This window comes from Solanum verrucosum, unplaced genomic scaffold (genome assembly GCF_900185275.1).
Source record: "Solanum verrucosum unplaced genomic scaffold, falcon-dt-bn FXZP01000103.1, whole genome shotgun sequence".
In the NCBI taxonomy this organism is placed as follows: domain Eukaryota; kingdom Viridiplantae; phylum Streptophyta; class Magnoliopsida; order Solanales; family Solanaceae; genus Solanum; species Solanum verrucosum.
The window spans coordinates 3279706-3295329 of NW_026020048.1; the positions used below are offsets into that span (position 1 = coordinate 3279706).

The 15624-nt window shown below is 34.1% G+C and overlaps 2 protein-coding genes across 2 annotated transcripts; both read left to right on the plus strand.

The window, feature by feature from the left end:
* The first annotated feature begins 2254 nt into the window (after window positions 1-2254).
* Window positions 2255-5458, plus strand: LOC125822173 (glucan endo-1,3-beta-glucosidase 1). Its single transcript, XM_049501555.1, has 4 exons — window positions 2255-2524; window positions 2635-3915; window positions 4894-4921; window positions 5084-5458. Exons 1-4 carry the CDS (start codon window positions 2434-2436, stop codon window positions 5256-5258), a joined length of 1575 nt encoding a protein of 524 aa, XP_049357512.1. The 5' UTR covers window positions 2255-2433; the 3' UTR covers window positions 5259-5458.
* A 5437-nt stretch (window positions 5459-10895) lies between these two features.
* On the plus strand, window positions 10896-14844 carry LOC125822171 (L-ascorbate oxidase homolog). The gene is made up of 8 exons (XM_049501552.1): window positions 10896-11179; window positions 11259-11368; window positions 12689-12959; window positions 13050-13152; window positions 13238-13583; window positions 13710-14075; window positions 14183-14261; window positions 14356-14844. The coding sequence occupies exons 1-8, from the start codon at window positions 11021-11023 to the stop codon at window positions 14566-14568; spliced, it is 1647 nt and encodes a 548-aa protein (XP_049357509.1). The 5' UTR covers window positions 10896-11020; the 3' UTR covers window positions 14569-14844.
* The last annotated feature ends 780 nt before the right edge of the window (window positions 14845-15624 follow it).

The following is a 15624-nucleotide window of genomic DNA, read 5'->3' on the forward strand; positions in this document are numbered from 1 at the left end:
AAAGGTCACTGTATTTTATTTCGGCGGAATGGTCTGGTGGACCCTTGTACTTGTATGTGTTTGTATTGTGAACCCTTCTACTTGTTCCTTTGTCATCTGAACCCCTGAACTCATCAAAACGCAATATTTTAAACACGTTTTTTACCACTCAACTGTGTGTGTATCACAAACGCCTGCCACGTAATTTTAAAAATAATTATAAAATGACACGTATGATTATAAAATGACACATGTATATATGGTCACTCCATGTCATTTTTCCTTTTATTATATTTGATTAATATACCTACACTTTCTCTTTCCAATTTTTATTTCTCTTTGCCATTGTCATTTGCATCTCCATCCCCACAATCTCATTTCAACTTTTTCTTATTTTCCTTACCCTTTTCCTTTTTCCAACCTCTTCTACTCTTTCCATTGAAGTAAAAAATGTTGGCACGATTTTTGGTTGTTCACAATCTCGTTGGAGTTCGGATTTGATTTTGGGTTATGTTGAATTGGGGTTTTGGTGGTGACCGATGGTGCTAAGGAAAAGTGGGGGTCTATTGAGTGGTTTGATGTTTCTAGTTGTTCACAACTGGCGGCGTTGTGAAAGTCGCAACTTATTGGCGGAGTTAGTTTGGGGTTTTTGTTGTTGTTGTTGTTGTTGGTTCTCATTTATAGTTGTTGGTTGAAGCTTGTCGGAAATGATGAGAACGAAGGTAGTTTGGTCGGTGAAGGTGAGGAGGACGAGAAGAAGGCAATAAGTTTGGGTTTGGTTTTGGTTTGGAACTGAAACAAGGGGTCAATGTCAAAAATTATTTGAGTTTTTTTGTTTGATTTTCAACTTATCTAGGTAGGTTTTCCAATTTATTTTCGAATTTATTTGTTGTTTAGTTTGGATTTGATCTCTATTTGTGTCTTTGTTTGGTTTTGGGGTTTTAATCAATTACATTGACTTTGTTGAAATTCTTTGGGGATTTTGCATTTTTGTGCCTAATGTTAGTGTAAGATATTTAGGTAGTAGTGTTATGCCTTCCATGGTGTTTTTCATAGAAAAAGAGAGCCGTATAATAACAAGAAACGATAGAGAAGAAATTTTTGGGAAAAAGATCGGAAAAGAGGCCAAGAAAACCTCAAATTTTGTCCAACAATGGTGTTAGATGCAAATAGGAAGATGATGGCTTTACAAAGCAGTGACTGTCAGACCCTTTTCCAAGGGTCTCACGCTCCTAATATGTGTGTGTCACACGCTCTTTAGTAGTAACTGCCACATAGGATGCCAAGTCAAAAAATGTGTTTAAAATATTGCGTTTTGATGAGTTCAGGGGTTTAGATGACAAATGAGTAAGTAGAAGGGTTCACAATACAAACACATACAAGTACAAGGGTCCACAAGACCATTCCGCCTTTTATTTCTGAAATAGCTTTAATAGAAAAGCTGTTGTGTATTTGTCTTAGGGTTCTTTTTTGTGTCAGCCAACCAATGCCTCTCCTCCACATGTTTTTATTTTCCACCTTTTTTTACTTTTTTTCACCTTTCTCTGAAGAAACTTTGATGGGGTCACTTCAGTCATTACACAAGCGCAAAGTCAGGTCTCTGATAGCCAGCCTGGAATTTGAGAAGCATCCCAAAGAATTCCAACAAGTAGCCTTGTGTTCAGTAAAAATCTTGTCTTTATTTTACTATCTTTAATCTTCACAAAAATTTCTATTATTTCATACATTAAATAAGGGTTGTTTGGTTTATTATTGTGTAAGGATTTAATCAAAATATGATCATACAGTAAGCAATAATGAAGGAATTATTATGTCAGGATTACTGATATACAAATTATTATGTGGTGAATAATCATACACAATTGACATTTTAAAATTCCACATAACTCAATACAGTTGACATTTTAAATGCTTCGATAGTTATGCGCGAAATTCATTTATACAAACCTACTAAACACAGCTTTTACTATGTAAGAACTTTTTTTTTTATTCTTTTTATGTTTATACATTTTTTGCTGAAATAATTTTTTCTAACATTGCAACCAAACGACCCGTTAGACTGTTCCAACTTTGTACCAAACCCATTATAGAAACAAAGAAAGTGCTTCAAAAATTGCAGAAACTTGTCACTGTTTCAATTTTCTTGTCGGTTTACAAGGTCATTATTGTCATTCTTACCCCACAGGAACATAAAATCCAACATTATTGATGCATTGCAGTAAAAATAATGCACCAAAAGCTACCTTAAAGTCCATTTTACTTGCAAGAATTATTAATATGTTTTTTTTTTCTTTTTCTTATAGCTTACTCCAAATTTAGATCTTGCAAGTCAAAAATCCCTGTTGTCAATTGCCCCTCTTATTAGTAAACAGCAAAAAAATTTCCCAAGATAATGCAATCCCTACCTGAACCTGAAACAGAAGATGATACAAGAAAACCTCAAGCTTCTCTTTAATGGCAAATACTAAAAAGCTCCCTCCTTTCTTCTTGTTTCTTCTCTTCTGTTGCTGCTTCTTCTCCACATCAAGTCCAAATTTTGTACCAGGTAACATATTTGAACCAATCTTGAAAAAAAAACATGTTTTTTTTTTTGTGGGGGTTTCTTGGTTTTGTGTTTTTTTTTTCTTATGAATATGGTTCTTGAATGTGTTGCAGAGATAAAAGTGCAGCAAGACAAAGATGAGCCATATGTGGGAGTGAACATAGGTACAGATGTTTCCAATTTGCTTTCACCTGCAGACTTGGTTGCTTTTTTGCAATTACAAAAGATAACTCATATAAGGCTTTATGATGCTGACCCTGATATACTCAAAGCACTAGCTAAGACCAAAATCAGAGTGATTATTAGTGTGCCTAACAACCAAATTCTTGCTATTGGGTCCTCTAATACTACTGCAGCTACCTGGATTGGGCGCAATGTGGCAGCTTATTACCCTGAAACTCTTATCACTGCAATTGCAGTTGGGGATGAAATCTTGACCACTGTGCCAAGTTCAGCTCCTTTGCTTATGCCAGCAATTGAGTCACTTTATAGTGCTTTAGTGGCTGCAAATTTGCATAACCAAATCAAGATTTCAACCCCAAATGCTGCTTCTATTATTCTTGACCCTTTTCCACCTTCCCAAGCTTTTTTCAATCAGTCCATGAGCTCTGTCCTTTCTAAGTTATTGCAGTTTTGTTCAAGGACACAGTCACCTCTGATGATGAATTTGTACCCTTATTATGTGTTTATGCAGAATAAAGGGGTTGTTCCTATAGACAACTCTCTTTTCAAGCCCTTGACACCTTCTAAAGAGATGGTGGATCCTAATACTTTGCTTCATTACACCAATGTGCTTGATGCAATGATTGATTCTGTCTACTTTTCCATGAAAAATCTCAATACAACAGATGTGGTAGTTCTTGTTACTGAATCAGGATGGCCTTCAAAAGGGGATTCTAAAGAGCCTTATGCTACAATTGACAATGCTGATACTTATAATTCCAATTTAATTAAGCATATAATTGATCGTAGTGGTACACCATTGCATCCGGAACTTACTTCTAGTGTGTACATATATGAGTTATTCAATGAGGATTTGAGGTCACCCCCATTGTCCGAGGCGAATTGGGGGCTATTCCATGGGAATTCAACGCCTGTTTACTTGCTTCATGTGTCTGGAAGTGGTACATTCTTGGCTAATGACACCACTAACCAAACATATTGCATAGCAATGGATGGGGTTGATAAGAGGACAATGCAGACAGCTTTAGATTGGGCTTGTGGACCGGGGAGGGCAAATTGCTCCGAAATTCAGCCAGGGGAGAGTTGTTATCAGCCTAATGATGTGAAGAACCATGCTTCATATGCATTTGATAGCTATTATCAGAAGGAAGGGGGATCTCCTAGTTCTTGTGACTTCAAGGGAGTGGCCATGATCACCACAACTGATCCAAGTAAGTCTATCATAATCTTAGTTTCTCTCTATATTTAGTTTTCTTTCTATTTCAAGAAAATATTAGTTCAATGCATTAAGTTGAAGTTTTGAAGTTCTAGTTGTCGATTTATGAGCTACACTTTAGTTTGTAACAATGAGAGAGCTGAAATGGATGACACAAAAAGATAATTCTTTCTTAGGTGACTTAAGCATTTTGTCCCAAACTATGTCATGTTCAACATTTTAATGTAAAATATCTTTGAACCATCCCATTTGGAAAAAAAAAAAACACAATCCAATTCAAAAATAATTTATGAACCATAAAGAATGTTTGATGGCCTTCTTAAGTTGATTCCATGATACACTGACAACTGTAATCACAAATGTCGCATTGTGCAAAATAATTCATGAGCTAGTGGTTTCCAGACCCACAATGGAACTTTAGTGCCCACTTGGATATGGAAGATTTAAACTGATGGTGGAAATAAAATTTGAAATAGGATTTCAGTTTTTATATAGTTTATGTTCCATTTTAAGGGCCACACAAATAGAGATGTACTTGATATTCAATTTTTATAAAATAACATACTTGCACCCATAGGTGAAAACCTTAAGAAACAAGAGTCCAAATCTCCGCGAATACAAATGATTTCTTTTAATTTGCTTAGGCCTTGGTATATGTGTTGTGTGGGAGATGACACATATTTGGTAGAATAGTCAATGTGCATATAAGTTCGACCAGACAGCACCGTTATTAGATAAAAGTACTAACATATTATCAATAGAATGGAACCACAAGAATGCATATGTTGTTTAGTGGAGTTTGACTTAACCAGAATAGAGTACTTACATCATGTTGTTTATATATATATATATATATATATAGCTAGCAAGTATAGGGCTCCACTTGTTTCCTCTTTTTTTAGTGAAGTCTATTCTAAATTATTTAGCTGAAGCTCTGAACTTATGTCTTTCCTTTTGTGGGGAATATATGCAGGTCACGGGAGTTGTATATTTCCAGGAAGGTGAGCATAAATTTTTGTCCTTTTTTTCCCATACCATTTGTCCTTGTCCTTCTCATTTCCCCATGCTAAAATTAGCTGTAAAATCATAGTTTCCCTATTTCATTTGATGATTATCTTGGGTTAGAACGTATACTTACAATCGATAAACTACTAAAAATGCAGTAAGAAAGTAAGCAATAAAACAAGCGAGGTAGCGAACGCGACACAAGCAAGTGGAGCAAACACAATAAGGTTTCTTGGAGCACAGACAAGTAAATTTGACAAGAATGTGCATGTTTTATTTGGTGTTACCTTGTGCTTGTTTTATTATTCATTGATTCAGGTACAATTAAGTTAATTAGTTGTTTAGGATAAATCTTTTGATTTGTTTAATAAAAAAGTAGTACTAGTTCATTGTGGAGAGAGCAGTGATGTTTTGCAGAGGAGTGCTTATTGTGTGGATGAATATTTTTTTGGGAGGATCACAATTCACATGTTAGGGGATTCTTTGATGGACCTTTTTGTAAAAAAAGTTGTATCTAATGAGATTCTTGGAAGCTCTTGCTCCTTGTAATCCCAAAGTTTAAAGCTGGAGAAGAAGTGGAAATCTTGATTTGCCTTAGTTTGGTCTATCAATTAAATATCTTTATTTGATATAAAACTATCAAAAAATTGGAAAAATGGATCTAGATAAATTTAAAAAAGGATTAAAGCAACAAAAGAATGTGTTTTATTTTATTTCTTAAAAAAAGAAAGAAAAAGAAGCAGTCCTCTGGCTCTCTTTTGTTTCTTGGAAGCCAAACAGAAAATAGATCTTCTTTTGGCTTAAAAGTAGAATAGTTTTTTAGTATAATGCACCTACTTTAGTTCTGGAACTAAATAGGACCACTAGTAGCTCTTTGTCTATTTATTTATGTGTTCTTTTCTGTGGGGAGCTTTTTCCATGAATCATCCAAGTATATGGTTTCTTTCATGAATAATTACGGTTCATTGTCTTTAGGTGATCTAGTTTACAATAGCCATCAAATGTATAAATTTTGTATGATTAAGCATAATATATATAATTAAGATCTAGGTTTTATATATTTCGATCATATTGGTAAATAATTCGGAATGAATTGTATGTATTGTTAACTGAATTTGTGATAGGGGAAAGATAATGGATGACCCCACATATTGGTAGTGAGGCTGCCTCATAATTATAGTTTGGGGGTCACTCTCAAGTCTCAATTACAAACTTACAGACTATTGATTTGGGTTTATTGTATATTGGCAGTTTATTAAATATTGGTTCTTGTTGGGTTGCCTTTCAATTCATTAAATTGTCAAACCTGCTTAAGTTGTAGCCCATTTGTGGAATGTAGGTGGGGTGCTTTTGGTGAGTACCCTTGATATATATAGTCACTTGAAATGAAGAAAAAATAAAATAAAGAATCATAGTTACTCCTTGTGATTTTTTTACTGTGGCTGTTGTTATCTCTCCATATAGCAATGAATCAAAAGCAAATGCTCGATTAACTCATAATTGTTTTGAGAGTAAAGTCATTTTTGGATCAATCCAAAGCAAAGATATTTAAAATCTGTTCAAGAATAATATGGTTTTTCTTTATGATTATGGTGTCCGAACCTGCTTTTGTGCACCTCAACTAATTATACAGAATACTTGCTACGTCCCATTAAGAATAATATGGTTTTATTTTGTGATACATGAGTTATCTTACTTGATGTGTTAGGTAATAAAAGATACATGTATTGTTTTGTTCATCTGAGTACAAACTTTACTATCAGCCCAATCACAGAAGGTTAAACACTATATTAAGTCCAAGGAGTATGAAAAACAACCAATACGAACACCATTTTCAATCAGCCAAGTTTCTGCATTATGCACATGAGGATTATTTGTGCCCCAACTTTATGATTTTAAACCTGTGACATCCATGTTAAGTAATTAATTCAAGTTACACCTCAACATTTTTTTTAGGTCATTTGTGCCTCATTTTGGTATTCATTGTAACCTTAACATAGCAACCTGTTGAAAACATTTATAGATCAAGATTCATTTAAGAATGAATGTTACGTTTAAGCAGGATACGGATAAAAATCATTTAGCTTCATCCCTTAAAGAAATTCTACATGAGGGGAGCTTTGAAACAACAATAAAGTTGTCTTTGTGTGACCTATAGGTCATGAGTCCCGAGTGTGTGGAATCAATTACTAATGCTTGTGTCAGGGTAGATTGTTATGTATCACACCCTTTGGACCGCAGCACTATCATATATCCAACATGAATCCCTAATGTTTTGTGCATCGAGCTGTCCCTGAAATTGGATAGTTTGTAATACGGCAAATGCATTAGCAATTTGACCTTATATTTTGAGATATTTATTAATTTATAAGTTTTCATTTTCTTTTCTTGTACTGTTTCATCATTCAACTGTTGAAAATTTCATGTTTGTCGAGCATTAGTGTGTACTTTAGTCCAAATAAAGGAATAGAGTGCAATAGGTTGAGCACTAGTGAAACAAACTCGATTCCCAACACAAACATTGGTATATATTATTAACTAGATACAAAGTACAACGTATAATATGCACAACAAAGTAATAATATACTAATTATAGATAGACTAACATAGAAGACGGTAACTAGAAGGGGATGAGACTAGAACAGAGAAAGGGGATGACAGATAACTGACAACCAAAGCTTCAACATAATTGCATAACCGTTCTTCTACCTTCTAGTCCTTTTTAACAAAGATACTAATTGGGCCTGGATCCCAAATAAAAGTCTCTAATAGCCCATAGGACCTTACCGAATCAGCTTGGTTCACAACAACTAGTGTGACAATAGTCAATTTATAGCCCTAAAGTAATGACTAATGTGAATATAAGTTAAATAACAAATATAAAGTATATTGATTATATAAGTTGAATACAAATCTAAGTTCTGAGCTGAATCAGTGATTGACGCCTGAACACCCATTGAGTTTTCAGGTAAATTACAAATTGGTCTGACTTTAATAACTTTGTAGATTTTGATGGATAAATAATTTGTACCAAAAAGACAAGGTTATACCTGTTGTCGGCAATTTTCTTCTTTTGTCACTATTTTGGCTGAAGCCAATTGGGATTGTAACAGCTGGCCTTAATAACTACGATACATGCCAGAGTTTGACCACATCATCATCCTTTTGGCTCACAACAATGACTACCCCCTTTGTAAAAAAATAAATAAAAAATACTCTAGTATGGAACATTATTCTCCGATAGTTTATATATATTCTTCGATTCTCAAGTTTATCCTGTCCTAATTTCAGTTTGTAACAATGGACTCAGGATTTTTATTAGGAGATTCAATGGGTGGGGTAATATATAACACAGTGAGGAATCTTCGGTTAAAGTGACACCAAGATTAGATTGGTTTCAAGATATAAAATCTATACCGAATCATCATTTGATAGGGTTATTAGGACTAGGGCTGACTCTGTAACTTAGGATTAATCAGTTCTATTTCTCGATAGGGTGGAGGGTGGGAGGAACTAAGCACGCTTGGAGAGTGCAATACTAGGGTGATACTTTCATTAAGGATGAATCGCTAAAATTGGGATAAAATTGAGCCAAAAGCATATTCTACTTCAAAATAAATACTTAGTTTGTAGAGAGTTTGACTAAATTAACTCTATTGTGCATAGGTATAATTATTTGTTTATTAATTGTCCAAGATTTACGTACTTAAACAAATCGAAAATGAAGCATTAGATCTCACAGTCACGGCCTCTTAAATGATTGGCAACATGTTCCAACCAATTCTTGGTTGTTAACATCAAATAAATATAGGAATATTTTTAATTTGTCAAATGAACGTATCATGTACTCCAAAAAATGAACATAAGAACTTAGAGCATGATCGATTTTAATTTTGAATTAACAATTGAGCATGCATGTGGGTTACAATTAATGCTTGATTAAACTTGGGGTTTTGTGATGCCAAATATAACAATTTTATAATCTTTACATCACTTCGATCCAGGAACAAATTTAATTTTTAAGGCAAACTCTATATACATTATATTTGCTTCTTTTTTTTTAAATTTCCCATCCAGTTTGAAGTCCACATTGCAATCATACTAAATTCAGATTGCGCACATATTGGTGTTATATTTGCTTACAACATTAACTCATTAAGTATAACATTTAAGAACATCAACCAACTAGTTTGCATTTTTGCCTAGGTTACTATATTTTCTAGGTTGACTTTTGAGTTTAATATGAGGCAAATTCATGATTTGAAGGTTATGAGTTCTTATAATAATTTAAAATTAATATTTAATTTAATAATTGAATTTATGAGTAAATATTTATATATATTAATAAAATTTTATATACATATTACGGAGAAAAACTATTTGATTCGTGACAATTCCATCATATGAAAAGAGTTCAAGGTACAATTATGAAATCATTAAAAAAATAGAATGAATTGAAATGTTACTGCTGAACCAATAACTTTCATTCTACATCCATCCTGAAGCTAACTAGTTTTTGGTATGGCTATCGAAAGGGATGCTAAAAATTCTACTTATTTCATTTTAGGAGTACTTTTATTATTTGGAGAGGCAAAAAAATAGTTATTATCTTTGAAAGATTTGCTTAAATATATATCTTTTAAGTTAATTTGGGTTTTATTACAATTCTCAAAGGATTTTGGTACTCCCCCGGGCTATCTTTATTGACACACTTCGCATAAAATATCAAATAGAATGACAACGTAACAATATCATTCTTTGAATATTATTAATTTAATGCTTTGAAAATAAAATTATTATACTTAATAACAAATGATCAATTATCTTATAGTTTTTTAGACCAAATAAATATAAATAAATATTTATTTCCAATATAATAAGCAAATAAGGAAGGGAAGTACTATACATATAACGCGTACGACGAAGACAGAAATTGATTGTTCACTTCATAAATTTATTACTAGTTGGTTTTATAGTTTTGTTTTTTGCTTTAAATATTTGACAAAATTAAAGATTCCTTCCGAGAAACTCTCCAAAGGAATTAAAAAAAACAGCTAAAATATCAATTTATCTTGAGATAATAATACTTTTGATCCCTTAATTATTAGTAAATTTTATCTTAATTCTTATGGTATTCGACGAAACATATTTAATCTTAAGGTAATTGAAAGAGATTATTTGAGTAAGTTTTATGTGAGTACATTATTTAAAATAATTGCTAACTACGATAAATTTGTAAAAATTCTCAAATTATACGATTTAAAGTCAAATGTGCTTAGTAAACTATATTATCGGAATTAAAACAAAAAAATTACCACTGAGGGTGAAGGACATATTAAAACGTGTTATTAACGCGTCATCTTTATATTTTTTCCAACTCAAAATCTCTTTATAACTGGGTACATCGTGATGAAAATGCTTAATTTGCTGGCTTCGAGACTTCAGTTGATTTTTTTTTCCCGCATAATGGTTGGTATTCAATTAGACTAAATTTGAATTTATAACCGAAAATCTAGATAAAATACTCTCTAACAAAGATGATTTTGTATTGACGGGACTTATTCAGTTAATTTTACTCTTTTGGTTTCTCATATAATGTTAGGGTATCCGTATTGTGGTCTGACTAAATTTGAGTTCACCCGCAAAAAACCCAAATTTGAGAGTAAAAGTCTCCCTAAGGCAACTCCATATCCAGGGATATTCAAACCCTTTGACTAAATCTGGATTCGCATTATAAAGTCTATCGTGGAGGGGCACAGACTCAGACTTGTTATTAAGGATGAAAGATACTTATCACGCTATCACAATCCAAAACTTCGGTTAATTTGGTGATGTGGGTTATTCATGGTTTTCTTTTAAATATTTTTAAATCCATGAATTCCAGGTGCATGTGAAAGGGGTCACAGGGGCTAGTCCTTCTCAATTCACAATATATTTTGTCCACTCTCACTGACAAACAACTCACAAGCCCTTTGTCACTTCACTCCTTTTCTCTTTCTCTTTTCCCTTCCAACATTTTCCATTTTGGAGAAGAAGGGGAAACCAGAAAAAGTTCATTTTTTTCCCCAAGAAAATACAAAAAGAAACAACACATAATGAGGGAGAAGAGCATTAATGTTCATTATTCTTTCATTTTCACTATTATTCTTGTGTTACTTACTACTTTACAAACTGTATATGCTGACAACCCTTATCGGTACTACACTTGGAAAATCACTTATGGAGATATTTACCCTTTGGGTGTCAAACAGCAGGTATATAATTCTTCTTAATGTATGTTTCTTGGATTTTCACTAAGGCGATTCGAGTAACGCTCTGTTTTCTTGGTGACAGGGGATCTTGATAAATGGGCAGTTTCCAGGGCCACAGATTGACTGTGTAACAAATGACAATTTGATTATCAGTGTCTATAACTACTTGAGTGAACCTTTTCTCATTTCTTGGTAAGATGTTAATCAAAATGTTATTTTTTTTTTCTTTCATAATCCTCTGTTAATGTCATTTAGATATTAAAAAGGTACAATCTTTTGGCTGTTATGCAATGTGATTGACATTTTTAGGTACCAAAAACTTTTTTTTGATGCAGATCTGTTTAATATTTTGCCTTCTTTGTACGTTCATGAACAGTGAAATTTCTATGATTAAACCATATTTTCGTGTCAAATATTGCTTCATTAATATGTTTGTTTTTGTTCCTCATTTCTTCTTTTGCTAATTAACGATTTTGTTTTCTGTTATTCCTAATATGACAGTATTATACTAAAGAAAAGTGCACATTTTTTGTAGCAAAATAATACAATTTTTTTGCAAAAAGCTAAACGGTGTCTTTTGGAATGAAAAAGATGGTGTAGGTAAGGGGTTGAGGTCCTTGACCCTTTAATAAAGATTTTGAAAGATTTCGAATTCGAGTCATCAAATAAAATTAAGAGGTTTCTAACAGTGACCTTTTTTCCCCTTATATGGGCTATGCACGTCTCGAATCTGAATTAATTATGATTAAAATGAACGATTGGTAGGGACTTGTCTTTAAGGAGTAAATGTGCCTTTTGGTCTAGTTTACACAACTGAGGTATGAGCTGTAGGAATTAGACTTGTTTAGATGCTGGTCTTGTCAATGTGAGTGAGTAGGCCCTGGTCCTGTTGTCTCTTTTCATTTTGAGTTCTCAAACATAGCTTTCATGTCTTCACTTGGAACTTGGGGCACCTTTGGTATAAGGGACGAAAGATAACTAATCTCGGAATTAAATTTAGAATGAGTCTATCTTGCGTTTAATTGGAATGAAATTTATCACGGAATAACTTGTTACCGACCAATGCGCCTTTACTGCCTTAATGAGAGACATGGAATTAACATGACATGGGGTAACAAATCTTTGGTACAACAAAGAAACACACTGCCCACGTGCTAGATCTAAAGATCTCTGACATGAACTATTACTAAATTTATATGTGGAATACAATGAACCACACACACCTTGATAACAGAGAGAAAATGGCATGTCATTCTGTAGGGACAAAGGGAATTATATTATTAGCATTATGAAGGCTGAATAATGAAGGCTACTGAAGTCTAATTCCACCTGATTATGCAATGACCAATCCATGTTGTATACCTATGGAATCTTTTAAGGACTTCAAAACAAATACTTAATAAATATTAAAAATATAAGCTGATAAAATTCATCTTAATTAGCTCCTGGAGTATGGACTAACTCAAGAATTTTTGCTTTCTGATACTTAAAATTTATTGACAACTGTTTCAGGAATGGTATACAACAAAGGAGGAACTCATGGCAAGATGGAGTTTATGGCACAACTTGTCCAATTCTACCTGGAAAAAACTTCACTTATACCCTCCAAGCAAAAGACCAGATAGGTAGTTATTTCTACTTCCCATCACTTGCAATGCACAAGGCAGCAGGAGGATATGGTGCCATCAGAGTCTATAGCCGTCCAAAAATTCCAGTACCTTTTGCTCCACCTGCTCATGATTTCACTGTACTAGCTGGAGACTTGTACAAGAGAAGTCACAGGGTGAGTCCATCTGTTTGGCTTAGTTATCTTTTCAATGTTTAACTTGAATGATTTTGGTGCTGAATTTACGCGGGGATTTGGTTCTTGCAGCAACTGAAGTACATTTTAGATAGTGGTCATGATCTTCCGTTACCTGATGGTCTTATTATCAATGGTCGTGGATGGAACGGATACACATTTACAGTTGATCAAGGTAAACTGCTAACTTGTCTGATTACAATAATCTTGTTTTACTTTACTGTGCCTTGTCTTCTAAACATTTCTAACTCAATGTGTAGGTAAGACATACAGGTTCAGGATATCTAATGTGGGGATTGCAACATCAATTAATTTCAGAATTCAAGGGCACACAATGAAACTGGTTGAAGTTGAGGGATCACATACACTTCAAACAACCTACACTTCACTTGACATCCATCTAGGACAGTCTTATTCAGTTTTAGTCACCGCTAATCAGCCTCCAAAGGACTACTATGTCGTGGTCTCTTCACGATTTACCACACGAGTGCTAACCACTACTGCTGTTCTTCACTACAGCAACTCATGGACAAAAGTTTCTGGACCTCCCCCTGGAGGGCCTACTACTCAAATTAATTGGTCCCTTTACCAGGCCAGATCTATTCGGTAATACATCGTCTTTTGTCTAATTCTCTTACCTTATCACACAAAACAAATTGATCCATGATTGATTAGGTTGTATCACTTCCATTCTGTAACTGAAAAGTCTTCATTTGTTGATTGTCAAATCAGTTGGAATCTAACTGCAAGTGGACCAAGGCCTAATCCTCAAGGTTCTTATCATTATGGATTGATCAAGCCTTCGCGCACAATCATGCTTGCCAACTCTGCTCCATATATAAATGGCAAACAGAGATATGCTGTCAACAGTGTCTCGTACACCGATCCGGATACCCCACTTAAGCTGGCTGATTACTTCAACATTGGAGGAGTATTCAACCTTGGTAGTATCTCTGACCAGCCTTACAATGGAAATGCCTATATTGGAACCCCAGTTATGGCGGCAAGCTTCAGATCTTACGTTGAGATCATTTTCCAAAATTGGGAGAACACTGTCCAGTCATGGCATATAGATGGCTATTCCTTCTTTGTTGTCGGGTAAATCATCTCTTTAGCATCATACTTTCCCCCAAAAAGAAACAAGAAAAGCCTATTTTTTACATTTAGTCCTCTTGATTCTTAATTTTATGTATGTGAATGAACAGTATGGATGGTGGACAATGGACTCCATCAAGTAGAGCACACTACAACTTAAGGGACACGATTGCACGTTGCACCGTCCAGGTCTGTCAAAACTCAAAACACATCATCTCAACTTTGTTCAATGCTAAAACATCCTTAAGCTTATGTTCCAACGTATTTGTTTGATGTAATTCAGGTGTACCCCAAGTCATGGACTGCAATATACATGGCATTGGACAATGTAGGAATGTGGAACATAAGGTCTGAGAATTGGTCAAGGAGGTACTTGGGTCAACAATTCTACTTAAGAGTTTACTCCCCAGCCAATTCTTGGAGAGATGAACTCCCAATACCAAAGAATGCTATTCTTTGTGGCAAAGCTAGAGGTCACCGCACTAGGCCTCTTTGAAACAGTAATAGTTCTAGCTAGTTTTCTGTCACGAGAGGGTGACCGGCGTAAATCAACGTAAGCTAAGGGAAAGATTTAATCTGGGAAGAGTTAAAGAAGCTGAGTTTGAGCTATGACTTATAGCTAGTCTCTTCTTTTCTTTCTATATCATATATGTATCCTGTTTTTAATTGTTGAAATTGATGGAATATATCATTTCACATTTCATTATTTTTTTCCCCAAACTTTTGGTTAAATGCTAAATAGATAAGCGGAGAATAACTTTCTTTACTTCAAGGCCATCCAAGTAATTCCCTTGGTGACCTGAACTCACAACCTTCGAGGTGAAAGTGAGGGTACTTACCATTCGAGTAACTTCCTCTTGTCTCGTCTTGTCTATTAGGTCTTACATATACAACAAGAGAAGATATTCTCGAGTGATTGGGCTTCGATTTATAGTTGATTTAGAACAGCAATTCAGCCCAATGTTACCTAAATAGTACTCTATTCCTTTGGGCCTAATTACATAACTCCTGAGCTTTATTCGTGCAGATTAATGGTCATGACCACAAACAAAAATGAGATTAGAGGTGTACATGGCCGGGTTGGTTCAGGTTTTTCAAATATTAAATCAAATCATTTGTGTCAGATTTTTAAATTTATAAACCAAACCAAACCAATAGAATTTAGGGGGGTTTCAACCTCGGATTTTTTTGGGTTTTTCCGGTAAATTATTCATACAAACATATACTCCCTCCGTCCCATTTTATGTAGTAACATTTGACCGGGCACGGAGTTTAAGAAATAAATGAAGACTTTGAAATGTTTACCAAATTGCCCTTTTAAAAAGTAGACTCAATTTCTCTCTCCTCATAAATGTATTGGAGTATTATTTTAAGATTAAGTGGGACCAACAAGGATAAAAAAGGAATTGTACCTTTAAATACTTTCCATATAAGGAAGTGTGACATTCTTTTTGGGACTGACCAAAAAGGAAATGTTGCCACATAAAATGGGACAGAGGGAGTAATTTATTTGTACTTCAAATATTTCTTTAGTCCTACCAAAATACAATTA

Coding starts and splice junctions, on each gene's coding strand:
- LOC125822173 (XM_049501555.1), top strand. CDS start 2,434: ATGGCAAATACTAAAAAGCTCCCTCCTTTCTTCTTGTTTCTTCTCTTC. Junction 2,525..2,634: donor AAGTCCAAATTTTGTACCAG/GTAACATATTTG, acceptor AATGTGTTGCAG/AGATAAAAGTGCAGCAAGAC. Junction 4,922..5,083: donor AGTTGTATATTTCCAGGAAG/GTGAGCATAAAT, acceptor CTAAAAATGCAG/TAAGAAAGTAAGCAATAAAA.
- LOC125822171 (XM_049501552.1), top strand. CDS start 11,021: ATGAGGGAGAAGAGCATTAATGTTCATTATTCTTTCATTTTCACTATT. Junction 12,960..13,049: donor TGTACAAGAGAAGTCACAGG/GTGAGTCCATCT, acceptor TGGTTCTTGCAG/CAACTGAAGTACATTTTAGA. Junction 14,262..14,355: donor TTGCACGTTGCACCGTCCAG/GTCTGTCAAAAC, acceptor GATGTAATTCAG/GTGTACCCCAAGTCATGGAC.